General features: G+C 47.8%; 1 protein-coding gene across 6 annotated transcripts in view; it reads right to left on the bottom strand.

Annotated features, from left to right (window-relative positions):
• The window catches only part of Dac (dachshund family transcription factor), a 181,560-nt gene that overhangs the window by 22,908 nt on the left and 131,760 nt on the right, over positions 1-26,892 (bottom strand). For all 6 annotated transcript variants that reach the window (XM_083051733.1, XM_083051736.1, XM_083051731.1 and 3 more), the window contains one exon: positions 18,557-18,640. In XM_083051733.1, the coding sequence (XP_082907859.1) occupies positions 18,557-18,640 (84 nt within the window). The remainder of the gene's footprint in view (positions 1-18,556; positions 18,641-26,892) is intronic.

The following is a 26,892-nucleotide window of genomic DNA, read 5'->3' as shown; positions in this document are numbered from 1 at the left end:
AAGCATTATGTATTTGCTCTCAAGTATAACCGGTTCGACGGGCTCACCCTCGCGCGGAGCAGCCTCTCCTTCGTACCGGCCGCTCGCTCTCTTTGAATCCGCGCGAACTGTCGCCTCGTCCCTCTCCTCGACCTAACCGTCCTACAGTTATTAATATTTGCCGACAATTACCGAACAGTCCCTACCCCTTTAATGCCGCAACGCTGTCAACACAGACACGCGTTCGAAGGAATGATCTATATATCAATGGCTTCTTTCATTGTGACTTATGTCGTGTGTGAGAGATTGTTCGAGTGTCAATTGAATATTGTCTGTTTCAGCGCATTCTTATGAATAGAACAGATGGAATAGAAATGCGAAAAAAGTTTGGACTTGATTAATTTTGTTTCTTTCTCTTTTTCCGTCTACTCGACGTGCGAAAACAAGAGAGGGGAGATACTACGGAGGAACGATTTTCGTCACCGTGTAGCGAGCGATCCATCATACCGCGTCGGACGGCGGCGGCGACGGCGGGCCGATGTCTCGTTAACCGAGAGGGCTGAGTAATTACAATCAGCGGTAGTCAACTTTGTGTATACCGGCGGGTGTCTCGAATTCAAAGAGAGAGGAGAGAGGCCGAGTTCGTTTGTGAAACATGCGATCGGCGGAGGTGTCGGCCGAGTGTCGCGTCGAGAGGGTCTCGCACCTGAAAGCACCCGCAGCTACCTACCATGGGCGCTCTCGTTCGAAAAGCGAACGCAGCCGGTAGTAGACACTTACGGAGGAACGCCGGAGTTTGACACGCGAGGCGAGGCGAGGTGGAGCGGGTCGAGAGACGCGAGAGACGAGTCTCCATTGGAACGTGAGCGGCAAAAGGTGTCTCGCTTTGGAACGTGAAACCGTCGCGTCGCCGTCGTGAATGAGCACCGTCTCCTCTACCTGGCCGTTATTTTGCCGGATTCTATCTATTCTCCCACCGGAAAGAAGGCGAGCCGTGCGGCGCGTCGTAAGAAGACGCGGCTATTACTTTATTACTTTTCGTCCTTCTATCTCTCTCTCTCTCCCTCTTTCGAGGGATTCTCCCGACACCTTTCTTGCATAGCAATCAACGAATCAATCCCATGAGCACACTTTGATAACGTAAGCGTTCACCGCCGCCGCTGTCGAACGACTTAGGGCGGATCCCCGGGAACCAACCCACTCCTTTGCTCAAATATGTCTCTATTAGTTTCTAAGCTCTGTGATAGAACCTCGCACCTGGTATTCTAAATCCTCGTTAAATCAGGCAGAGGGAATTGCCGTATAGTATTCCGTTTGTTCACGATCCTATCTTTCCAAGCTTCCCTATAATACTCAAATGCGTATCACTATACGATGATTTTATATCACGATTTTTAACGTTTCGAATAAAGAAACTTTCGTCAAATAAATTCTGTAAAATATTTCATTTCGTATCGTAATAACCTACAAAATATTCAAAAAACGAGGAAAATAAATATAAGGAAAGCTTCCATAGAGAGAAGGCAAACATTTTTCGATATATTAAAATCCGACATTACTAAAAGATATATAAGAATACCTAGGACCTCCCTCAACCCCCTCAACTACAACGGTAGTAGCGAGTTCGCCAACTTGTGGAAACCCAGAAGAGAAGACTATGCCATTATGGATGGAAGCCGGCTTCGACTTCCTCCCTCTATGCTTCTCTTTCTCTCCCTTTGTCTCTCTTTACGTCTGTGCCGGGCGTTGGAAACTAGATCCGTAGTTTAAGTCGAAACTGGCCAGGTTCGAGCAGCCAGGTTCTAGTTCAGGAAGGAAGGAGAAGAGGGGGTTGGAAAATCTATCAAGGCCCGACACACACACAACGAAAGGACGAAGACAGCAGGAAACGCCTCGGTCCCTTTCCGGCTCGAAGAGGATTGATCTTGTTCTCTTCGTCTCCTTTCTCGCTCGGAGAGATCCCCTTTACGCGGCAGTCTGTCGATTCTCTCCGACCGGGCGAAAGCGAGAGGGAGAGCAAGCTTCGCTAAGTACGTTTTGCATCTAAGACGTTCCTCGAGTTTAATTACTGGGGCTTTGCCGTTGCCGGCGACACAGACAAGGATGGACCGAGCGATACACGCGCTCGTGGTCAACATTCTGCAGAGATCTCTCTCGTGACTTTCGTAATTAAACGATCTTCTTGAAGCCGCTTTCGAGCCGCGATCGAGTAACTTGATGATTTTAACGAGCGTCTAGACACAGTATGATCAATTATTACCTCATATTTATTTATAAATTCGATTGCAGCTTCAAAAAGAGAAAACCTACCATCTTTCCACTTACTTTGCCCTCTTCTACCGCGCGTTTATATATATTTTGCACTAGAAGCAACGCGGTAGTAGACGAGAGAAGCGAGGATCAACGACAACTACTCGGGGCCCGCCTAGGAGCCAGAGTATAAAAGCTCGTAGAATGACGTTTTACAAAGGGTCTATCAAGCGCGGAGCAATGTTGATGGCCAACAGATAGGCGGAGGGCCGGTGCAATTTCGCTCGGCGTGCACCGCAGTCAGCGTCGCTGGCGTTACGATTTTTACGACGTTCCCTTTACAACCGACAAAATGTAATTTTCTGCGATATGTGTGCGGACACGGCGATGCGATGAGGGGAACGTAAAGGGAAGGAGAGAAGAAAGAGAGGACGAGAAAGAGAGAGAACCATGCTCGGACTATGCGCGTGGAAAGTATTGCCGTCGGAATGGGAGCTTCGCGGTGGGAGGGTTATAACGAGAGATTGGCTATTTTCTCGATAAATATTTTTCGCCGTTTCGCGTAACGGCATGGCAAGGTTCCTCGTTGAACGGCCGCTGGTCGCGGACCAGACTCCGGTCGTTCACGATTCGCGAAGCGAGAATGTTTCCACAAAGTATCGAACGCGCCCCGACTTTTTGCATGCCGAGAAAGGATCCTTCGAAGCGGAGGGAGATCTTTGGAGAGACTCGTGACTCATGTGCCGGACGCCCATCGCGCGTCTACGACGACGATCGAATTATTGCGGAGGCCCCGCGACTCTCGGTGTCGATCGTAAATTTCGTCCGACAATAAAGAGACGCGGACCGGGGGATATTCTTCGTTAAAGGGGCCGCCGAAAAAATGCCGCGCTCAGAAGCAAGAGGGTGGGGGAGGGAGGGATCTTTCCGCCGATGCCGAACCGAGCAACGCAATGACCCGCCGACGAATATTTTTTCGGCATCGTCGGAGAATACGGAGGATGTGATGGCGTTTACCTCCATTTTCGAGGCCCTTCCGCGAGAGAGGACCACGGACTCGTTTGCCGCGGAATTGATTTTCAGAATTTATCGTGGCGAGCTTCCGTTCGCCGGCGCTGCCGGCTCGTTCTTACGCGAGTCGCGCGCGTAAAGAAGCTGAATTTACGACAAGGTTGCGCCCGAAAAGCACCTTCGACCAGTTAATTGGAAGGCCTGCCTAATCACGCTGTGCCACGAAAGCGCCACGAAAAGGAAGAGACTTTGTTCTTTGTTTCGGGCGAGCGCCTCGGTTCCTCCCCCTCCCGCTCTCGCACTCTTTATAGTTTAGCTTCCGGTATATAAAAGAGTCTCTCCAGCTCTCTATTCCTCCATTGCAAGATTTCGTTTTATTCGTTATCCTCGATCCAAATTTTGAAGCCATAATTGCAATTAGCGAAACATTTTTTCAACGATATCATTAATTTCGTCAGTTAAATTCCCTTCACGATTGATTTATCGTGCTCATAGTTATTGTTGGAATTTCGCGGCGTAAAAAACGCATGATTTTAACGCAAGATTTTCGATTTGGTAGGCGAGAACGCAGGCGAGTCATCGACATGACGGAAACGCTCGCGCATGAGAATCGGGGACGAACGGCGGCGGCAACGCAATGCGGCAGTCGCAGTTGGGCCGAGATAATTAGGTTTGAGTGCACTCCGGCCGCCGCAGTCAGTAACTCAGTTATCAGTGGACACCCCGCGTACAATGGCTATCACAACGGCATCAAACATAACGCATCAATTAACGTGAACAATAACCGAGCCGTGAGAGAGAGAGAGGAAGGGAGGTGCGCAAGGGTGTAGGGTGTTATAGGGCGGCAAGTGAGCGCAAATGTACAGAGAGAGAGAGTGAACGAGAGGGAGGAAGAGAGAGAGAGAGAGAGAGACACTGGACCCTTTCTGCGGTGACTATACGATCACGAAATGACAGCTGTTGGCTGCATACGCGCGATGACGCGTCATCATCATGCGTTCGGCGGCATCATCTTCCGCGTCATCATCACGCGAAAACGAATCTAAATCGAGAAATAATTAATCGACCATACGATATAATCGATAACGCGACGGTGGTGTTTCTTACGAAGCGAATCTGTATATTATTAAAAGCGCAGCTGCCGGATGAATAAAAATCCCTGCGATAGAATTACTCGATCGTTCATCGGCGTATCGCGGATATCGAGTGGCTCGTGACGAATTCGCGAAAGGGCGAGATGAAAAAGCAATTTTCGAAATCGGCCTCGAGCGAGGAAGGGCGAGGAAGAGGAGAGAAGGAGAAGCGCGAGGAGAGATGTATCTTATGCAGTGCATCGCGTGGGCGCTGCATCGTTCACACGTGTGAGAAGGATATATAGAGAAGGAAGAAAGATACGGGGGAGGAGAGATAGAGATGCAGTGGCGGGAAGAGAGAGTATGTATATACATATATATATATATATATATATATATACAATATACGACAGAGAGAGGCGTATCTGCTCGCGCTTCGTATGCGTCGTGCACGAGATCGGGAGAGCCCCTCTGGCCGTATTCAAAGCGCGCAACGTCGCTCCGTCTCGAGGAATGCGGCAATCGATTATCACGGTCCTGCATATCGATACTACCGTCCAACACCGGGCGAACGCGTATATACGTGCGCATATACAGTGACCGTGCCACCTTCACAAACGCCCGCTTAGCGCCGCGCTATCTCTCTCTTTCTCTATACCTCGGCCGCACGCACACACCGCGAACTAATGACACCGCCTCGTATAATACTCGTGCCTCGAATATCATCGGCCCGATATTGCCACCGCGAGAGATTAATGTTTCGTCGTAACCTGTCCTCTCTCTCTCTCCCTCTCTTTCCCTCTCGTACGCATGTACACACACACACACACACGCGAGCGTATTCTCTCCGGTTCTCCACTCTCGTTTCCCCGTCGATCGTTCCTGAAAGCGAGTGGACACGTCGTCGACGATCGAGGGCGAGATAATATCGTTTCGTGATTCGCGGCACGAAAACGTCTCCTCTGCTCTCCGGGAACGAGAGAGCCCATCGTTGATTCGATCCCTATCGAGGAATCGATGAATCTTCTCTCGCAACATGTGTATAATAATCTGCGATCGAGTTTTCACGGGGGGACGTCAAATTATTTTAATATTATAATGTAATGTCTCGGATAATTGTAAAGAAGAAAGTGTATCCCAGAGAAATAAATCCTTTTATTAATCTCTCTTTCTCTCAGTTGTACTAAACATTACGTGTTCTGCGGGAAAGCTCCTCTCCGACAAGGTACGGCTTCGATAAGGAGGAGTCTAACCGTCAAAGCGATTCACGGGCGTTCATCTTAAAAGTTTGGGACAGGCGGAGTTTCGGGTGCAGCGGCAGTTCGTCCTACGTCAGGAGCAGAAACGATAATGGCAGCTATTAACGAGCCGTAGCGGGCGCGAAGGCACCTGAGCCCAAAATATCACCGCGATTAATGCAATTACAGCTTACACATATACAAGTCCCTTCGGCTCCAAGACCTCCGCTATTACTAATTCAATGCGCGCGTATAGAGATGTGTTTCCGGCGAGTGAAGGGTTCGCTCTCTCGGCGGCCGGCGCTCGCAACCCTCTTGAAATAGTCAATAGACCAATGCTTATAAACGTGCATGTTTGTGCTCTTGTCTTCCGCCATCCGGTCGTCCATTATCGTGGGAGAAATCGGCGTAATTTATGAATTATTTATACTTATTTATCGCGCGCGCTTTTGTTCGTCGGTGGAAAAAACGAGCCATCTATTAATTTGTAAAACTATGCGAACAAATTGCAGTCATGCTCGCGTTAGCCTGCGATTCCGACGAGCGGTAGCCGCGCGCGTCTCTAATTCGACGGCGAACGATCGTAAGGGTAGACGAAGTGGTAGGTTCGAGCGCGGGTTAGGGCACTTTGGGACCCCCTCGTGCCGGTGTTTGGCGGTTGCGGTTAACGTAATTACGGCGAAGGACCCCCGTCGGCCTCTTGCGCGAAACCGCGAACGTCTTAGCTCGCCGTCTTGCCCTCGTCTCCACCCCACTTGTTTCCCGACCGCCGCGATTTTCCCTCTCGTCTCCACCCTCTTCCCCTTAACGCTCGAGCGTGCGAATTGCTCGAATGCCGTAATCGCGAAATCGAGCGCCGTCGGGCGCATCGATAAAGCGAAACTCTCGAAGAAGCCTCTTGCCCAAATTCCAAATAGATGATGAGAGATCAGAGCTCCCGAGAGCTCCGTTAATTTCGTTAGTCTGAGTCTCGTTTATATTTATATTTTCATCGAGGAAAATGCAGAATCTCCAGTCGTGTATGAACGTAAATTTCCTTTAAACTGCGATATTCATTATACGCGTAATGAAAATTATCCACACATGTCCAGTAAAGATACGTAATAAACGTGTTTGATCCAGGCTTGGTCGAAAATGATGATCGCGAAAAATATAATCGTTGAACGGGATCATCGATGACCACAAAAGTTACGCTTTCCAGCAATTACCGTCGCGCCATCATCATTGTCATCGACACGCTCAACGCGGAACACATTGTCTCTCTATCTCTCTCTCTTTTTCTCCATCGCGCTTTATTACACCCACGACCGGTACAATCGATCCGATGATTACAGCCGAAAACATAATCGTTAACGCGTACGACCCATTAATGACTATGGACCATTCTCGATGCCAAATTGGTAGCGGCTCGCGGATAAAGCGGATCGCGCGCGCGCGTGTAACCGCGCGAGGGCGAGCGCGAGCGAGCTTTTGCGTCGCGCGAATTGACACGCGTGGATGACGAACGTATTTAACGCGGGACGTTAATTCTCGTTATGACAAATCAAAATTTAAAGGCACCGCACGTTATCGAATTAAGCGTGCGCGAGCGTGCTGCGGCATTAATAACGGCCACTCGAATCAACTTTCCGCTCGATCGCGCCACAATGTTCATTTAACGTCACCATGAATACGTACGCGTACACGGTATTCAATTCACATTTTTTCGTTTATTACGCTGCTTACATACTCGCTTTTAGCCCGCACCGGGCGATTTTTCTACCGTTTGTTAAACAACGTTTCTTTTTAATTAAATCCGCTCGTACTTTTTTAATTAAATCCGCTTTCACAAGATAGCTCGTGTGAGATATATGTCGGTTACCGAGCGCGTTACTTTTTAATCTTTACTCTCTGAAACGTTTAATCTTTCTTTCTTCTTTTTTTTTCCGTTTTTTTTTCCCGCGGAAATACCGTTAACTATTGGTAGCGGTGTTACTACCTATAAATCGCTTTAAAAGGGCTGTACTTCCGCGTCGCGGACGCCCATCCCTCGTTCATCAGCGCGTCCCTTGGCAAGAAAGTAGGGTGGTTCTTACCGCCGGGCAAATGCCCGGGCGTTAGTCTCGGCTCCTACATAATTTATGGAATTCTCCGTCTGTCCGTGGCGGTGGTGGCGGTCTTTCCTCGCGATGTTATAATTAGAAATATGCTTACGACCGTAATTCCGAATCCTGGGGAGTGGGTAGCACGAGTGCGACGACGACGACGACGACGACAACGTAGTCGAAGGAGGGTGAGCCCGCGTTTACTGCCAATAAGGGACGCATGCATAATAGAAAGCCGTAGATGGTAGCCAGACCGACCGACAGAAGGACTTACAAGAGAATGCTACTTTACGACGACTCGTATTACGGGGGTTGCGCAAATTCGTCGTCTTTCATATATACGCAGGCGCACCTTCCCTCCGCGTTAGAGATCTTTGCCGACGACCTGGTCCCTGGTGACTCTTCTCCGTAAGATGTAACCGACGAGATATTTTTTTGTTCGATGAAAATCGCTCGATTTGATCGCAAGTCACATCGAGGGATTCGCTAACGCGATTCGAATCACGCGTAACGATAACTGTAGTTGTTAATGGACTCATCGAGTGGTTAGGCCGCGTACAGGCGCGAGAATGATAATGTCCAGAGAATTGAGCTTAGCGTGATCCCCCGCATTGACATATCCATACGGTGTTACCGAATGGGAAAGAGGGGGAGAGAGGCTCCAGGGAGAGACGCGTGAGAGGGAGTTGAAAGAGAGCAAATCGGGGAGGGTGTCGGGATCGGTGTCGCCGAGCTGGGCGACACGTAATAACCGGTTAGCAGTTACGTATACGGACATTTATTTATTTACACCTTCGAGCGGGTAATTTCGCATAATTCGAGGTTCCGTTCTCTCTCATGGGGGAAAATCACTTTTAAATAGCGGGTTAGCCTCCGCCGACACCCGGAAAAAATTCTATCCCGGGGAATCCCGAACTCGAACTCGCTCTCTTGCTCTATGCTCTCGGCGCGCGAGAGTGCGATTAAAATCTAATAACCAGTTGAAACTACGAGAACCACAGCGTGAGCGCGCGATCGTTATTATTAATAATTTCATTACGCAACGCCGGCCGGTCGCGCATTTAAATATTACATCTCCATTAACGGTCGCACGGTCGGCGGGCGAGCCAAAGTCGGTTATGCGCGCGACAAAAAAAAAAAAAAAAAAAAAAAAAAAGGACAAACGCGCGGGCGTTATATTATTTTTTTTCTATTTTTTTGTCGACCATATCTCGTTACAAATTGCATTAGAGATTCAAAGCTACCGTTATATTGCGTGTAATAATCTTATTCGCGTTATATATATACCGTGACGCCGCGTAAGGATAGATTTCCCCGCCGATATTTTAATATTCGTTACGCGTCGCGCGTTTTATTTTAATCGCGGTTCTTTTCCGCCGTTAAAGGAACCCCGATGAAAAAAACCGATAATTCTCGTCGCGATACGAATTTTGCGGGAGATCGCGGAAAATCCGTTTTCGATGTCGAGCGGCTGGCTAGTCCGTTTTCGAATCACTAGCGAGTGGTCGCGATCAACCCCTATGTCGCCGTCGTCGCGAAATATCGTTTTCTTTCCTCGTTGGAGCATTCCACCTTCGGAGCACTTTCAAGCATGGCAAGACGAGACGCCCAGAATTCCCGCGCAAGAATACACACACATACACATACGTATACGTATATAATCGCACGTTTGCCATCCGCGCGGAATCGACGACGACAACAACGACGTGAGAGCATCATCGTGTATTCGCGTGCGCGCATATATAGCGTATAGTGTATCCTCTCGTGTGCGCGAGCATAAATATGTGTACGCCCGGGCTCCCAAGTAATTCGCGCAATTTCATCTAAATTCCGTAGCGACGAAATTTCTCGCGCCGCGTCGTCTCCTCGCACGAGCGAGCCTATGTAAACGCGCGCGGCTCTATACGAATGCTTTATCTTCGCATGTACAATGTACATGTGTGCGCCCGAATTTATGCGAACACCGGGGTTTACCCACCCGCTCTCTCCCTTGTGTACGTATGCTCATCTGTGTATGTGTATGTACACGGGTGTTTCTTACCCGCTTTGTTTATTATAGCTCGTCGACGCAGCGCGTTATTGTGAAATATGATTAGGTGCACCGCACCTTCCCTTCCTATATATCCCTCTTTCCCTCCTCTCTCTCTCTCTCTCTTTCTCTTTGCCTTTCGTTCCGCCTGTGTCGCTCGGCGACTTTTCGCGCGACGGCGATCCCAAGCATCCTAGACATTCGAGCCTTTGTGCGCGCGCGAGACCGATACTCCAAATGCCAACCGCGTAAAATATCCGCGGGAATGCTTATCGTGCGCAAGACACGGCGCACCACCCTCTACGTACGTGTATTAATTCATGCACTTGTCGAACCCCTCGTACTTTGTGCCCGGAGGTCGCCGCCGAGGCATTTAAATCGCCGACGACGCGACGCGAGTCGACGTTTTAGAATTCGCGTCTATTATTTCGGATATAAAACTGAAATTGCAAATCCGCTTACGAAAGAATAATTATTACGTTGATCCCGATTCCTCGCGAAATTAACGATGCGATATAGACGTCTATCCGTGCCACTGTCAACGTGTTAAAAATTGCGCGCGGCATTTGATTAATCAGGCAGGCTTCGAGTCGCCGCCACGCGTGCCATTAACGCGACGTTATCCGCAACATTATCTCATATATATACCGATTTTCAACTTCTCTCGTTGCATAACGTGACTCGAGTAGAATAATCACAGCGGTTTTATCTCCACAAGCGCTAAATCGTTTCCGCGCGCAACGCTCGTAACGGAAAATCGCGTGCTTCTATCTCGCGTTGGAATGAAAGAGCGGCCATATATATATATATACACACACACACGCTATATATACATCTCTATATATACGAGCGACGACTATACGTGTATACACAAATCCGCGAGAAAAGCCGGAGCCACCGCCTATTTCCCGGCGGAGCGCTCGTGTGCGCCCGCTCGCGTAAATAAGCTCTCGCGTTTTATTCCTTTCTTTCATCGTCTCTCGCGCACACGCGGTATATATATTTTTCCCGTTCGCCTGCCGAGAATATTACGCATCGCGCACACTTGCCCAGGTAACCGAAAAAATTCATCCCTCCGGCGCGGCGTGTCAGCCTCGCCCTCGCAACCGGCTAAGTATCATCGGTTCATGTTTCGGAAGCACATTCATTGTCAGACTTCACCGAACTTAATTTCCCCCTTATGAAATACTGCGATACTTTGGAGACAAATTACGAGACAACTCTCTTCACCGAAAGGGAAAATGAATTAATTTCATATTATATTTCTCTAATAATTATTTTTCCGTCCTAGCTGAGATCGGCTGAGCATATGTATCGAAATGAACGTCTGCCGAAGCAAAGAGAATAAAAAGGAGAGCGCATATGGAAGAGTAAAGGGGGTGAAGAGGAGAAGGAGGGTTCGCTGCCGCGGAAGAGCGGTACCCTTTTGCCGGAGTGTATTTGTGACGCGCACGTACGTACACGCGTGATTGTCGCGTTATCTTTAGTACAGCGCGAAGATATCCCAGGGTGAAAGAGGAAAAAGTCTGACGCAAACACCGTTGAATAACGATTCCTCTTCGCGAGCAAGCGAACCCCTTTGTGTCGCGCGCGCGGGAAGAGACGAGCTCGTCGCGTGTACTTCTTTAGAGAGCATTCTCTCCGCTTCGCGATCAGTGATCATCCGTAATGCGAGGTGGCGAGCGAGGCGTGCCGTAATATGGCTGCTGCTGTTGCTTCTGCCGCTGCCGCTGTTGCCGCAGCGGCAGCTGCTGATGCTGTGCGTCTATTTTTACGGTAAGGAGGGCTGGCACCCATGACGACGACGCGTCCAGCGCGCCGCCAGCCGCATCGCATCGGCGTGCGCAATGCATAAACGCCGCCCGAGGTCCATCAGCGCATTAACAATTATATTACGGAAGCTCACTGTTACGCGCGAGCGAATTCATACGCGCGTGCCTCCGGGCCTCGAAGGAGGGATCGGGGAGCTGCGCACGGAGGGAAAAAAATACCCGCCGCGCGAAAGAAGGGAAATCCATACACAGCTCCTCTCCTCCTCCGTTGGATTTCCATACGCGCGTTGCTGATTTTAGACGAGAGACTGAAATATACCGTAATATTTTTCCACGATGGAATATCTTGGAATTATACGTCCACGTTCTCGAAAAGAGAGAAGAAATTGGTCGCGCTTTTCCGTGAAACAAAATTTCATTATTCCTTCGTTGTGTGTCAGTTACGACACTCGACACACTCGCTTTCATCTCTCGGATTCGTAGTTATTAACGGATCTCGGCACCCTTTCCCGGCTTTCACGGCTTTACCCGCGCGAGACAAGGACCGAAAGGAAGACGACGGAAGGGCGGTTTCGGTTACCCTTTGGTCGCGTCGTAACAGTGGGTGCGATTTAATTTTTTTCTCTTTCTCTCTCTCCCTCTCTGCGTGTCCAAGAGACCAGTGTCATATTCACGAGGTCGTGGCCGGGCAAAGCGAGTGTCGTGGCTGGTCGGACGAAGGGTCGAGAGAGCGAATTCAAGGGGAGAGGGGGGAAGAGGGAGGGGGGTATTCCTACCGGTGTGAGGTACGGAGAGGGCGAGTAGTCTAGGCGAGACTTAATTAAACAGCGGGCAAAGCCAGGTTAGCTCACAAAGTGACCGCGGCACCTACCAACCCCTCTCCCAACGCTTGTAGCCGTTACCATCAACTCCTCGACTCCGGTGCAGCTCGGTCGTGGTCCTGGGACACACGGTAACCTCGCCGAGTTCTGCGAGGAAAGACCGAGGCTCGAGCTTGGTCACCTTGATTGGCAAGACGAACATCGACCGCTCAACGGGCTGTCCGGAATACCGATCACGCTTCCAAGAGTTCGATTCTAGAATCGAGAAACGAAACTATGATACGCGCCGGCCAAACTGAAGTTTCGTCTCTCGAAGTAAGCTCGTTCGATTGACAAAAATTGACGTTCTAAAGAAAAGTGTCCCCTCTTTTCTAGATTCTGCACTTTCCGATGATCGCTTCGTTGATTCTGCGAGATGAACGCGGAGGTGGTCCGGCACAGCGACACCTTTGACGTAATCCCCGCGCCTGGTTCCTGCCTCACGTCGACGGGGGTGGGTTAGCGAGCAGGAGGCGAGGGAAGGGTTTATTTTCGCGGGGTAGCGTTATACAGCACTCGCTGCTGGCTGGCGCACCGTCGCCGCCCAACGTTCTTTTTATCTCAAAGCCGTATCCCTTTTGCGCCTCTTCTGTATTCCTCAATTTCCAATGAGTCGGAATACGACATGAAACGCTAAACTGCCACAAAGGGGGTAAGCCGATGAGCGCGGTCGAACCCTTTGCCCGGTCTTTCTCTTTCCCTCCTCTCTCTCTCTCTCTCTCTCTCTCTCTCTCTCTCTCTCTCTCTCTCTCTCTCTCTCTCTCTCTCTCTCTCTCTCTCTCTCGCTCTCTCTCTCGCTCTGTGCGCCTCTCTCGCCTCGCGCGCGTTCTCTTTCGCTGCTTTCCTCCCCTCGCACAGCCCCCTTCACTCTCTCTCTCTCTCTCTCACTTCCGTCGTCAACGACGGATCGGGGTGAAACCTTTCCTCTGCGCTCTCTTTGAATTCTTTGTCACAGTGCATTAGATACGCTCTTGCCGTGTCATTATTTGAAACGGGAGTACACAGAGAATTATGCGACAAAAACGGCCGCGCGGGGCATTCAGGGCACAACGAGCACCATCTCGTCGTCGTCGTTATTTTTGGTACCGTCGTCGCCGTTCGAAAGTTCGATCTTTTTTGGACGAGCGGCGGGGCTCGTCGTCCGTTTCGCCTCGCTCAAATATATTCCACGTGCTCATTTTGCCGGCAATAGCAACGCGTTCTCGTTCCACTCGACGGGCTAATACCCTCCAACTTCCGGTATGAGCGCGCCATCCGCGCGAGCCTCCTAATGTTTGTCCACTGCGGTGACTTCGCTCGGTGCGCAGTGAACAGGATCGACATCGCGCTCGGCAGGATTCAATGAATCAGAATACTCGCGAGAGAAAGATCCTCCGTCCGCGCGCAGAAGGGTGACGATGGTCATTGGCACGTTTCCGCGTGTGTGAATTTGTGTGCGCGCGTAACGTACACATCGTACACGACGATCGACTGACTGGGGGGTGAGCAGCGTTGCGTCCTCATCCACTCTGGTTTTACGTAGCTACAACATCGAAGAGGGTTCCTGTTCGATCGCTATAAACGTTCACTTCAAAGCGAATCAACTGCCGTTACGCACGAGAGGGTCGTTGTCATCAACATTGTCATCGTGGGCGTTATCGTCGTCGATTCTTCTGAGAATTAGCCTTTGACTCGTGGCGGAATAAAGAGAAGAACAGAAACGCGTCGCTACGATTTTTCTCATTTCTTTGCAAATTTTTCTCCCGACAGGAGAAACGATTAGATTCGATGATAATAAATACGCCGAATCATGGCATAGTCCGTGCACCGACCTACTTTTCACGGTCCTCATCCCCCCGATATTTCGCAGTCGTCGCCACGCTAGCGTGAAATCATTCTTAGTCCGTTCTCTTTGTCGCCGTATCGTTGTCGATTCCATCCGGTGAACGAACGAGAGGAGGCATCGAGAGGACACAACTCCAGGGGACGACGTTGCCGCGTGGGTGGCGCGGCCGAGCAGGGGTTGAAACGCGGGAAAGTCCCTCGGGTCCCAATTACACCGACACCCGATCCCAGCATTACGGCCCGGCTAATTCGAGGGGAGAGTCGTATATAAATCTCGGCGAGTTGATTGTGCAGTTTCAATTCCGTTTGTCGTCCGCGGGAGATAACGCGTCGACGGGTCGTTACAGTTACTTTTTTTTCACCAAAGAGATATTAATTCCGAATTAGAGCGACACGATGCGACACTCGTTCGATCGAGCGTGTCCCGTAACCGTAACCGGATACGATTGAACCTAATGTTTGTCATTAGAGATAACTAATCTCGTCACGTATCGACGTATTACTTTTGTCCGTATGATTCAATAATTTCTGCACGATTTTTTCTATAGAAAAAAAAAATTTTGTTTTTTATTTAATCTCGCAAAGATGATCGAACCGGTAAACGCGATTTAATAACGCGACGTGATCGATCGAATAACTGTCGCGTGGAGCTTCTTTTTTACTTTCACGGTACAACTTGAGGTAGCTAACAATGCACCTCTTATAGATTGCCACGAGAGGTGCCACGAGGTAGGCACGAGGGGGTGTGAGAAGGCTTGAAAGGGGTGTTCCTCTCGCGACAAACGACTCGGCTAATTACAGGGAGGCCGCAGCTCCGTGTAAACTGGCGGCAAAGGCAGCTGTTGGTTCCCAGGCTTCCGCGGTTCCAAAGGTTTACGCGTGTCGGAAGCTTTTTGCTTTTGCGCGAAAATGTCGTTCGTTCGTTCGTGCATCCAGGGTTACGATACGACATGGCCGTACCCGGCCAGAATATCCGCCAGAGGATCGGATCCAGAAGCCTTCGCGTGTTTGTTATTCTTTCATCGTACGCGCGTAATGTTTCAATACTAATATTAATATTAGCGCGGACGGGTAAGTATCAGTCGTGTACACTTATTCGGAGTCTGATTTCATAATGATTCAAACACAAAGTTTGAATGCAATCTTCCGCGTTTGCGTAAGCGCCGAAAGAAACGTGGGAAACAAGCTTCGCATAAGCATTGATACTAATAATTCCTCATACAATTTAGCTACAAAAAAAAAATAAAACAATGACGCCATTCTCGCGTTTCGTAATCTTTTATGACAAAAATAAACGAAACGAGTAGTCGCATTTCTGTTATGAATCAGATTAATGAATTTTTCAATTATTATTTCTTCGAAGGATTGTTGAACGAACAATCAAAATCGAGTTTCTTGCACGTAGGTCGTTGCTCTTTCGTATATATCGCGACCACGAGAATCACGAGGCGCTGCTGCGTAGTCGTCAACTACGAAAGGTCATCTCATTGTTCATCGTCTCGACAAAGTCGCGCATTCAACTCTGACAACTTCCCTCTCGCCGTCATGATACCACCGAGGCAAAGGAAGCCGGATTTCTCGCAGCCCCTGCTAAGATAATACGAACCCACCCCTACCCACCAAGCCGGCAGGAGGTCGAAGATTTCAACCTTTACCGAAATGCCAAGCGGGGCTTTAAACGGGCTAATAACGTTGCTTTCCCCCTCGACACGCCGTCGTCGTATCGCGTACGATTTCGATTCCGTGAGCACAAATTGCCCGTAGAATCACGCATAAAGCGAGCCTCCGTCGACGTCGTTGACACTCGCGTCTCTCTCGTAATGGTATCGCGTAACGAGAAGACGTAATTGACGAGACATTCATCCCCGGGGAACGGTAAATTCCTTTCCGAAGCGGCGCTGCCTTCTAATTAGCACTTTGCTACGCGTATTTTTAAACTCGTAGAATGTTTTTATCATTATTGTTACTCGGAGTTTACCCGACGATCGATCTGAGCGAATGCGCGCGCGTGGGCTGTCTTCTTGGTATTTTAAACTCCAGGCCAGAGAGAGACGAGCTTCGCGCACGTGTGCGTCGTCGTTCCGCGGGGGAAAAAGGGGTGTGTAACGCGGAGTACTCGATCGGAAAAACTGCCGACGGATGCGCCCTCGTTAAAGCACCCCGAGGTCGTCGTCGTCGTCGTCGTCGTCGTCGTCGTCGTCGTCGTGGCCGGCCGGCGCGGTAAAGATTGACACGGTATCTCTTACAAGGCGGTCATTAGTCGAATGAGAGGAGGAAGTCTTACGAAGTGCCTGCGTAAATATCCGTGGGACTGGCCGGTCATCAATCATCTTAGAATCCTGCGAGCCGCGCGAGCAGCTACGCACGAAATTATGTATCGCCTTACGCCTCGCGACGTACCGCCACGAGATCCGCCCTCAACGGAGAGACGAAATTACACCGGGGGAGAGGCTTCTCTTAACGAACCATTATTTTTTACGGGAGAATTTTCTCGCGCTCTCTCGCGCCTCTGCTCGGGGTGAATTTCCGACGTCGAGTTGATACATTACCCTTGATGATATAGTCATCGTCGTATAAATACGACGAGAGGTATAGGTATACATACGTGGAAAATACTTGAAAGAAGACATTTCGAGAGAGTTCAATCGATACTAAAGGTACTCTCTGTGAAAATATAAATCAACGACGATACACGACACGGGGATCTCAACATCGCCGTAGTTTAAGTGATAACGTAATGTCGTACGCGTGCGAAACATGCGCCGAGAACGCATACATCGCTCTCGCACGGATAAAGTTATCGATAGGGCGCACAATGCGGGCAGACTATTTACTATATTTGCGATATCATAGGGCGAGTAATGGTTTCGCTTGACGTTACGGTCGGAAGGACGAAGCAATAGGGGAAAGAAGATGAGGGAGAGAAAGAGAGAGAGAAAGAGGATGGATAGGATATTCCGTGAGACTGGCTGTCATATTCATGTATTGACACCGAGCTGGTTGACTAATGGACTGCTGTTGTCACAGGCTCGTGTTACCGCGAGGGCCTGGCCTCGCCGAGTCGTTTTTCCTGAGAATCGACCGAAACGCGCATTCGCGTCTATACGTTCGTCTCGTGTTTATCGAAAATTCCAGCTTTGTGGGAATCATTTTGAACGACAATATCGAAGAGAAATCTATGTATAATCGACTATTTACGAAAGCTCCTAGTGACTATTGAATATTCGTTGAATTCGTTATCACTCACGTTCTCGAGCCGAGCGATATTTTAAGTGCATAATTTTTTTCTGAGGCGTGGTTACGCCAGTTTTACCGAGAGAGACCATTTCACTCATTATTCTTGAATAGAATAGCACGTCGCGTTTCGTAAAGCCACGAATATGGCGTGAACGTTCTTCCCGACTTTTACATATTTATCGAGTCTCGCATTGTTGTCACGTCAGACGAGACGTCGACATTGTCGAGCCTCGAAAATCCGCGATATTATATCTGCAAGCGGGAACCAAAGATCCAGTTCTGATCCCCGGCGTGGACGTTCGCGTTCATGTAGTCGGATTGAATCTGCGCGCTTAATGCGTGAAAAATTATAGTAAGAATATAACGAGTATAACGAAATAAAACGAGTGACTGGAAACTTTAGATTAAAACGACAATAAAATTTCACAATACGATGTGCTTTTCTTATGTCAACTTGTGATTTCGAATTTATTTGGCAGATCGACGGGTAACGCATTAAATTGAGAGTCATCTGTTCGTTTGATATTTCAATTCATGTAATTTTTATTTCTGAAAATATAGTCCAAAATTATCCTACTAGATAATATTTCGAAAATAATTGTGGATAGCTCGTAGGATCTTGTGGCTGATCAAAGGGAAGCGGACTACGCAGCGGTAACTATTCTATTAGAGTTTGACATCTGATACGAGCTCGATTAGACGATCGCGGTCTCTGATCCGGATCTCGCTTTCCTTCCATTAGACTATTAGACCAAAAGATGCCGGAATCGGAGGCGAATCCGAGGGAATGTTACGGGGAGAAAGTTACAGGGATTTAAGGCGAAGACCCCCAACGTAGAGTAATACGAAAAATGCGGAATTGACGGACAGACACAACTTTGAAATGCAGTACGGCTCTACGGCTTTTTGATTTATCGGCGAGTATAAGCCTTGCTTCGAAAACCCGCTCGAGGCGCTCGATGCACGCCGTGAGATTACCGTGTGTCGCGAATCGCACGCACAGCCTCCCCATTAATATATACGTGTGTGTTTGCGCCGGCCAAGTCAATTTTCTCAAAGCTGTAAATGCGAGAGAGGTGGCCGGGTGAGGTGGCCGGGTGAGGTGGCACTTCGGTAAACCAGCATTACCCGATTCGGCGCAATTTCATAAAAGGTACACCTCTCGCGATTTCGACTAAATAAAATGTTTCTGTACTCACCTCGCACCTTCTGCTCGTCTTGCAACTGCCGCTCCAGGCTGTCCTTGACCTCCCGCTCCCGTAGAACGTCCATTTTCAACTCGGCTGTAACACACGCAAGATAATGGAAATTTATTTAAACGTTCTTACGCACTCCGCCTAGCGAGAAGGGCGACCTTTCATTCAATTCGACTTCTCGCTCTCTCTGTCGTTAGTTTTAATTGCTCGGTTATTTAGTTTAGTTTGCGCGAGAATGCTTAAGACGACCTAGTGTCTCTACCCTCCATGAATAATTACTATAGGAATGGTCTCATCTACTCTCGAGATGTTGTTAAGGAGACTGTGAGTCTCCGACCGTAAATTTCAGAAACGCGAAGAATTTCAAGATCAGCTACAGCAAGCGGTTAGTTTGACAATAAGAGTTTCCTCTATCCATCTCTCTTTTCCCTCTCCCATCTCATCACTCCTCAACCATCGTCCGAGAGGTGCTGCGGGAGGATATCGCACGGTTGGCTGAGTTCGTGATTAAATCCAATGGCGATGGGCAGACCAGAGCTCGCATAGTTACCTCTAATAGAATTATATTAAGACATGGAGATCCCGTCTCTCCATCCCGCCACCCCCTGCTTCTTCAGCCTTCCACCCGCTTAGTCCATGTTTCTCGTCTCGCGTACTACTTGTTCCCCACCCCCCCTTCCTCTGGCCCCTCTGTCTCCGACTTGCAGAACTCCCCCGTTCCCGTGGGAGCCACCGCGCTAAATTAGCCATTTCGAATCTCTGCTAGAGGGTCGTTAGGACGAGTCCAGAAACTCGTGAAACGGTACTAAGAAACCTGTGCGCTACCACGCGGCAACATGGTGACCAATGTTCAGTCACTCTTGCGAACAAACTGACGCGTTGAGATGTGAGCGTAAGCATATAAATGAGAAAATTAGAGAGTACGATGAATGTATATAAACGACGTCTCGAATTACAGATCCTCTCGGAAAAATTATACATGTTCTTCGTGCTGAAGGGTGAGCGAAATCACTTTTCAGACAGTAACACGATAAAACGTTTCCGGGCTTTAAATCAAGCAAGCTAATTCGGTTTAACGAAAGAAAAGTAACGCGGCGGAAGGGGCTGTTCCTTTGCACGATGGAGCACCCTTCTCTCCTTCTCTCTCCTTCGACTCACTCGCTTCTCGAATTACATTGATGGGCAATGAGCCACGTAACTCGTAATGCACGTCAGCTCGCAATCGATCGGACGATTCACCAATTTTTCGTTATGCCATTGACAAGAGACTGCTATATATAAATTAAAATTAAGTGGATAAAATTGAACATACTGAAAATTACAATTACAAAAAAAGAGACTTTCAAAAAAATAACCGTGTTTAGTATCCATCTGTGTGTCCATTTCTCACGCGTGACGTTTTCATAGCTCATCGAGGGAGTTTAATAAAATTCAGGACAACGTTTTAATCCGCTTATCACATTTCGCAAGCTTTTAAAAAGACTCTTTCGCAGGCCGATATACATATATACGCTATACCGTTGCATTAGCAGCAATTATTTTCCGACCCGGGCTCTCGTCGTGAATCCAAAAAGTTTCGCGACATACGTTCAGAGCGAGACGAGAGAGAGAGAAAGAGAGAGAGAGAGAGACCTGACGGAGAATCAAGCCGGTAGATTAGGTAGGGCCGCGTCGTCTCAGCAGTCTGCCAGCAATTTGAGAGCGTTTGCGAGGTCCATTAACGGCGGTAACTCTTCACGACCGGCCGCCACGAAGATTCAATTTGAATGCTAACCAGAATAGGAAGTTCGCGCCGGGGTCCCGTGGTATATACGCCGCGCGCTGTATTTTCCCCTTCCGCCCGTTTTCCCCTCCCTCCTCCCCCCTCGCCACCCTGTTATTGCCAATTTCGGCGCGTTTCTGCAGCCCACTTTGCGATCGTTTAGATTATCATCTCTCCCGGTTTCTCTTTCTCTCAACGGCCCTGGCACCCCGCGCCCATCCCCCCGTACCCCCTTTCGCGTATCTTCTACATTCTGCTCTGTCCCCCCTGCCTCCGCCGTCGCTGCTCTCTCTCAAACGTTTCCGGGGATAATTGAACTTTATTAGAGATCGTCGTCGACGAAACACCAGCCCTTGCATCCACCCCGAGGCTTATTCCGGATCGACTTGATTCCGAAATGCTTTAACGATTACCCCGCTCGCGCTCGCTTATCTTTCTCTCACTCGCGAAAACGCCTTTCGAATCTGTGCGGCGACGAACGTCCTTGTCGAGAGTATTGCCTCCGTTTCTTTGATGATACTTGGAAGAAGATTATGTTCGAGAAAAACTTTAATTAATTCTTTTTTAACAAAATTGTCTTCTTTAATCGGTATAATACAACTTGCTTAGAAATATATCTAAGTGTGTGTGTATGTGTTCAGAGATTATATTATAGTCTGATTTTTCTTAATCTATAGCAAGAAACAGACGCTAAAAACCGTATGCGAAATATCTCTTCGCAGATTTTTCTTCTCGTTGCACAAGGTAGGGCGCGAATCTCGCGGACAGGAGGGCGGCTGGAAAAGTTTGTCGCGATGGAAAAAAAAACTGGAAATCAATTATGCGAGCTCGACACGCCCGTGCTCGGGGGAGGAGCGACCTTATTGAAATTTGGCTGCGGGGTCGTGAGCATTAAAATTGCAGGGATTAATATTAGCCGTGGTGAAAAGCGCTTTACGCTTTTCTCGTAAGGAAATGATACCGCGCCGCTTATAAAGGCCCGCGCGCGACCCCCGCGTTCTATCATTCTTATGTCAATTAGACGAGCCCTAATCGCGACCCGGCTCATAAACCGAGAATTATATCTTTAATTTTAGCGGCCGTATTCAGAGACGCGCTTGCGAAACAGAATTCTGGGATCGTGCGCTTCTTCCAACCGCTGCGGGCGAGACCGCTTTAACCTCGACAGATAGATGGTAATTAATGACGAGAACTGTCCGTCGGTCAATTTCGTTTCAAAGTCTGACGTACGGAGAAATATATGCAGCGAACGGACCGCGGCATATATTTTACATTAGTATTACATTATTTCTATGCTAATTGATGCTGATTGATCATTCTTCTTGTGCATCAATATCCAAATTATGCAAACATGTAGATATAATATATAGGATTAAAGAAGTTAATAAAAAGTACTTAATTAACATTTGGCGAAATTATTATAATGTCATTTCGGAATTTTTCCGTGGCTAAACGGTATAACTTTTTTTTCCTGTTACATGTATTTTTCATACACGTTTATACGCACCTCTCTCTCTCTCTCTCTCTCTCTCTCTCTCTCTCTCTCTCTTTCTCTCTCATACGCCATGATTTGATGGTGTTACCTGGCGGATGCCAGATTTTCTAGAGCCCCGCTCGTCACGATTTACGAGTTTCTCGCCGGATGGCGGACGATATCGCGAGCGGACCTAGGATCGCTGGCGATAATAATTTTCACGGTGGCGCGAGCACTCGCGTAGTAACAATAACGGTGCAACGGAACGTGCATGGCACTGTTACCGGAGCGATTCATGGTTATTGATTAGTATATATACGGTCGCAGGAAGACGAGAACGAGAGAGAGAGAGAGAGAGAGGCTGCGGTGTAGCGTTCACAAGCCCCGAGGGCTTATACCACGACGCGGTGTATACACACGTATATATACACACACACACACACAAATGTTATGTGTATATACACATATCAAAGATACATGCACCAATCTATGCGCGAATATATATATATATATATTATATATAATATATATATATAATATATCGCGTATACATAGCTGTACGTATCCTCGACGCTAAGATATTCGCAGGGCCCTCGGGCGACCCTCAGAAACAACAATGTCAACTTGCCCGGCGCGGCCTGCAATCGTTTGAATAGTATAATGTAGTTTTCGTGTTATACAACTCACTCTCCTTCGTATATACGAGCGTCTAGCTGCGCGCCTACGAAGCATCAGCCTTTTCTTTTCGACCTGCTCGAAACATCCAACCTGTCGTGTAGGCGCGACGACCTTCCACGCGTGAATGACGTCGTGGAAATATTTACGAACGAGGAAGACGAAGAGCAGCGAGTGTATAGGGAGAGAGAAAGGGATCTCTCGAGACCGGTGCGAGATTGGCGGGTATTTATGAATTTAATTTTAACGGATCAAGAGCAGTAATAAAGCGCGGGTAGGAATTAACCGCCGGATTATTTCGGTAATTTACAGCCTCGGGGATCGCGCGTCTGGTATTCTCTTATTTGCATTGCGGTATCCTCGGGTACGGATATACTTGCGTCTCCCTTACGTCGAAGTGAGTCCTTCGAAAAGTTTCGTCAAAGTAAAAAGTTCACACGATAACATATATCTCTTTTCTCTCGCACTGATGATCTCGATTTCGCGTCTCGCTCTCGTATTTCTCAAAGGGACTCGAAACCCGTAGCGGACGCGAATTTCATAAATTTCGCACCCTAATCCTCCTTAATCCCAATGTTGCACTATTTGCCTACGAGAAGATCCGCAGTGCGAAGCGAAACGCCGCGGGAGCGTCGAACCCGCTGGAAACGAGGATATTGTTGTTTCTACCCTTGCACATATTACAGTCGAATAATGATTAAGTATATACTCGGCGAATTAGTCCTGTCCTCCGGGCATGAGTTCTTCGCGGGAGACTCCTTCCACTGAACTTGAATTGTCCGCCGCGATACCCCAACGCGATATATCCCCCATAGTCTTCGCGATCTTTCGCGCGAATAATGTTACGGGCGAAATTCAGATCTCTCGTTATAATTAGTAGCTTAATTAAATTTCGTATAGAAACGCGCGTTTGCGAGAACGTATCCGCTCCATCAATTGTGGATTAACGCGCGCGTGTAAACTATTCCATCTCCGAGTTTCTCGCGAAATAAGCGTATCTCATCGCTCGGAATGCAGAGAGAATGCCGGGTTGTCGATAATAATTAAAACTTTCTCGCGCACTCGGCACAGTTTGACTCGGCGAAGCAACAGCGCAGCCAATAGTTATCCCATGCGGATTACCGTCCTTGGCTAAGGGCTACAAGGGTTTCCCTCCTCCTACGGGATTTAAGACGGACTTAGCCCTTGTTCCGGTCGCTGACCACTTTGCCTCCCATTAACCATTAACGGATCTAACGAAAATAGGATTAGATCGCAGCGGAGCTAGCTCTTCGAGTTCGGTATACGCACTAAAACTGCCGGTGCACGTAGGTGGCGTCGGGTTTCTTGCCCACAGCTTCATTGGCAGATTATCGAAAGGTTCCTGTCTCGTCCTATCGAGAATGCGGAGAGAAGAGGCGCCTCTCTCCTTCGCCGATTATTTTCGCACGAACGGCGAATCAACGCCGGGCAAATCGGTTTTACCTCGCGATTTATTGCTTCCCGAAGATCGTTCAAAGAAAGATTATCCTCGTAAAATGTGTCGAGGTATCTTCCTTTTTAATTCGTGAATTGATTTATCACAGAATTTTGTTCAAAATGCATTGACTTATCAAGTCGCGATTACATGCAAGTGATAATGTGTGTGTAATGAATAACATTTATCTTATTTACTATGTAGTTTCGAAAATGAGAAGAATCTAATTTTTCCCCAATATGCCCGTTGACGTGTAATTTGCAATTTAATAAAATATTATTATTAATCATATTATTATAGTAATACATCATTTTATATTTTATTTAAATTTAGAAAACAAATTAATTCAATAAATTTTCTGTCAATAAAAAAAAACAAAAAAAATATGTAGTCTGCAAATTTGTTGAGACGGTACAAAAAAATTTAAATGATTTCCATTAACTCTTAGGGACAATCGATATCTCCTCGTGGGGGTACGACATATCGACTCAATGCCTAAAGTTCTGTCCGCCCAAACTCTCTTGCGCCAAGATATGCCGAAGAGCGTTTTCGCGTTTCAAGATAATCCCATTCTCGCTCTCCTTCGAAGATAGATCCGCCGGAATTATTACGCATTTGAGTTACACACGAACTTCAAACTTTACCGATCCAAGAACCGTGTTGATATTAAGACCGATAAGGCCAAATTTAGTTACGAGCTGAAACAAGAGCTGGTTGCTTGACTAATTTAACGTGTGATAATATTTCATAGTTTGTCTTTAAAAATTCGTCAGGAATATAATTTGGCAAGGGCGTGAGTAAGAATGGAAGAAGGATTCCTTTAGAAAGAGTTTCAAGAAACATACATGTACATATATTTTAAATTCCTCCGTATTGAGTGCCGCAAACATTCTGATTCTCAAGCTAGATCGACAAAGTTGAGAGAGAATGAAAGATGAAGAAAATGCGCATGTTTTTCTCAGACCAGCGCAATCCGCCAGTGGCCATTTTCATGTTCACCTTTTGCTCCTTTCTACAACGAGAGACTATTCACCACCATGTAGCTGGATCTTTATCATTATTACGACTGTCTGTCCGCGTGTGTGCATGCTATGCGAGACATTAATGGCTCGCGATCGTAAAACCTTGGGTGCCCCGGCGGGAACGAGAGAGAGATTTCTCTCACACAGTTTATCGAATAATAATATAATCCCTTAACGGCCTACATAGAGAAAAGATATCCTTTAACGAGGACGAGCACCTTTCGCTTTCTTTCGCGGATACGCGCCGCTTAATTATCGCGTTTACAATTTAATCAGATCGGCGCGATTTTTTGACGAAAGATTCCACATTCCCGACGGGAGAAATCCCGAAAAGAGCGGCTCCTTCTTAATCCTTTCGGTTTTATTGATTTGACGCACGCTCGTCCGGCAATTTACGCGTGCTGGAGTATCGCGTGCGCCGGAAACGGCACGAGTTGTAAAATCGCGGGACCCACCTCACCTCACCGAGTGGCAGCTGCCCTGTTTCCTTCCCCCGGGCCCTCATCCGCGTGTCACTCGAGACCGTAATTAACAATCGTTTTAATGAATTCGCTCCGGCTATCTTCATCTTCGCAACACATTCGAATTATGAGCACGACGGAGACGACGCGACGCGACGCTTCGAGGTGCGCCCCGCGTTCGAGAGACAGAGAGAGAAGAAGAGTCTGCTTATTACGACCGGCCAATAATTCCCGGTATAAAATTATCATTAAGATTGTCGTTGCGTCGCGCAAAGAACTGTCCGCTCGTTATCTCGACAGGTTGTGCAGGGCCGGCGAGAAAAAAATAAAACGCACCAGGGTTCCTTCCTCGCGCAGCGTCTCTTTCAGATGCGAATGCGTCGCTTAAAATGTCGATAAATGCGCGCAAACTATACAACGTATGACGTTCAAAGTGCCTCTCTATATTATACATGCGACGCGCAGGTGTAATTTGAAATTATATATATATCGCAGTTTCGCGTTATTAACTTTATTGATATCGCGTGGACCGATGACACATTAACATTACCGTCTCTTTATCGCCACATTTTACTAATATAAATAAATGTATGATTATAATGAAGAAGGAGATGAAGGAAGGCAGATAATCTATAGGATTTCGCCATAAGATACTGCCGTTGCGAATTATGAATATAAAGTAGTTCTTTCTTCAGGAATAGAAATTAATCACTAGGAAAAAATGATAAGAATCAATATACATATATTATAATTTTTTTACATCGCGTGCCGAGGAAACCAGTGTCGAAGGGATTTGGTTCTCTCTGGCCGGCGATGGTCAGCAGTTTTTTTGTCTCGTTCCACGTCTTACCTTTCTTTCTATACGCTCGTAAATAACCGTCCGATGTAATAAGACATCAACGAGTGGCTCAGCACCTACGCGCCGATACCATCTTTATGAACATGAACAGTCGGAAGTTGTATATTCTTTTGGACGCGCCGGGCCGAGCAACCAACCAACCAGTCAATTATATATGTCAGCGAGCCGATTCGAATAAATGCACTGTTTCGCTAAAGATGAAACTGATACATTTCTCAATGCCGAACCGTAATAATGTCGAAGGCACTCGTGCGAAAAAAAATTAATTAAATCATAATTAAATGTGTATAAATGAAGAAATAAAATAAAGAGACGTGGAAGAGAGAAAAATAGCTATATAATGTCTCTCCCTATTGTCTCGTCGCGCTCAAGTCCGCGTCTAATCCTTCGCTGATGTCGCGCGAGAAAATTAGCGTCGTAGGCGCGGATTACCGCACGCGTTATCCGCGATTATACGTATTAGCTGACGAGAGGAGGCGTCGTCTCGAAATCCAATTATCGCGTCACGGCGTGGAAAAAGAGGAGGCGGCGTCCGACGACATTTTCTCGTGTCGCGATAATCTGAAAAAACCGCTCGAAAAGCGCTCTCTCTCTCTCTCTCTGTCTCTTGTCTCGCTCATTTTTATATTG

Source organism: Prenolepis imparis, unplaced genomic scaffold (assembly GCF_030444845.1).
Source record: "Prenolepis imparis isolate NDT839.2.m4 unplaced genomic scaffold, iyPreImpa1.0 SCAF_12, whole genome shotgun sequence".
NCBI lineage: Eukaryota > Metazoa > Arthropoda > Insecta > Hymenoptera > Formicidae > Prenolepis > Prenolepis imparis.
Note: the sequence above shows the minus strand (reverse complement) of the source record. Positions and strands in the feature narration are given on the sequence as shown.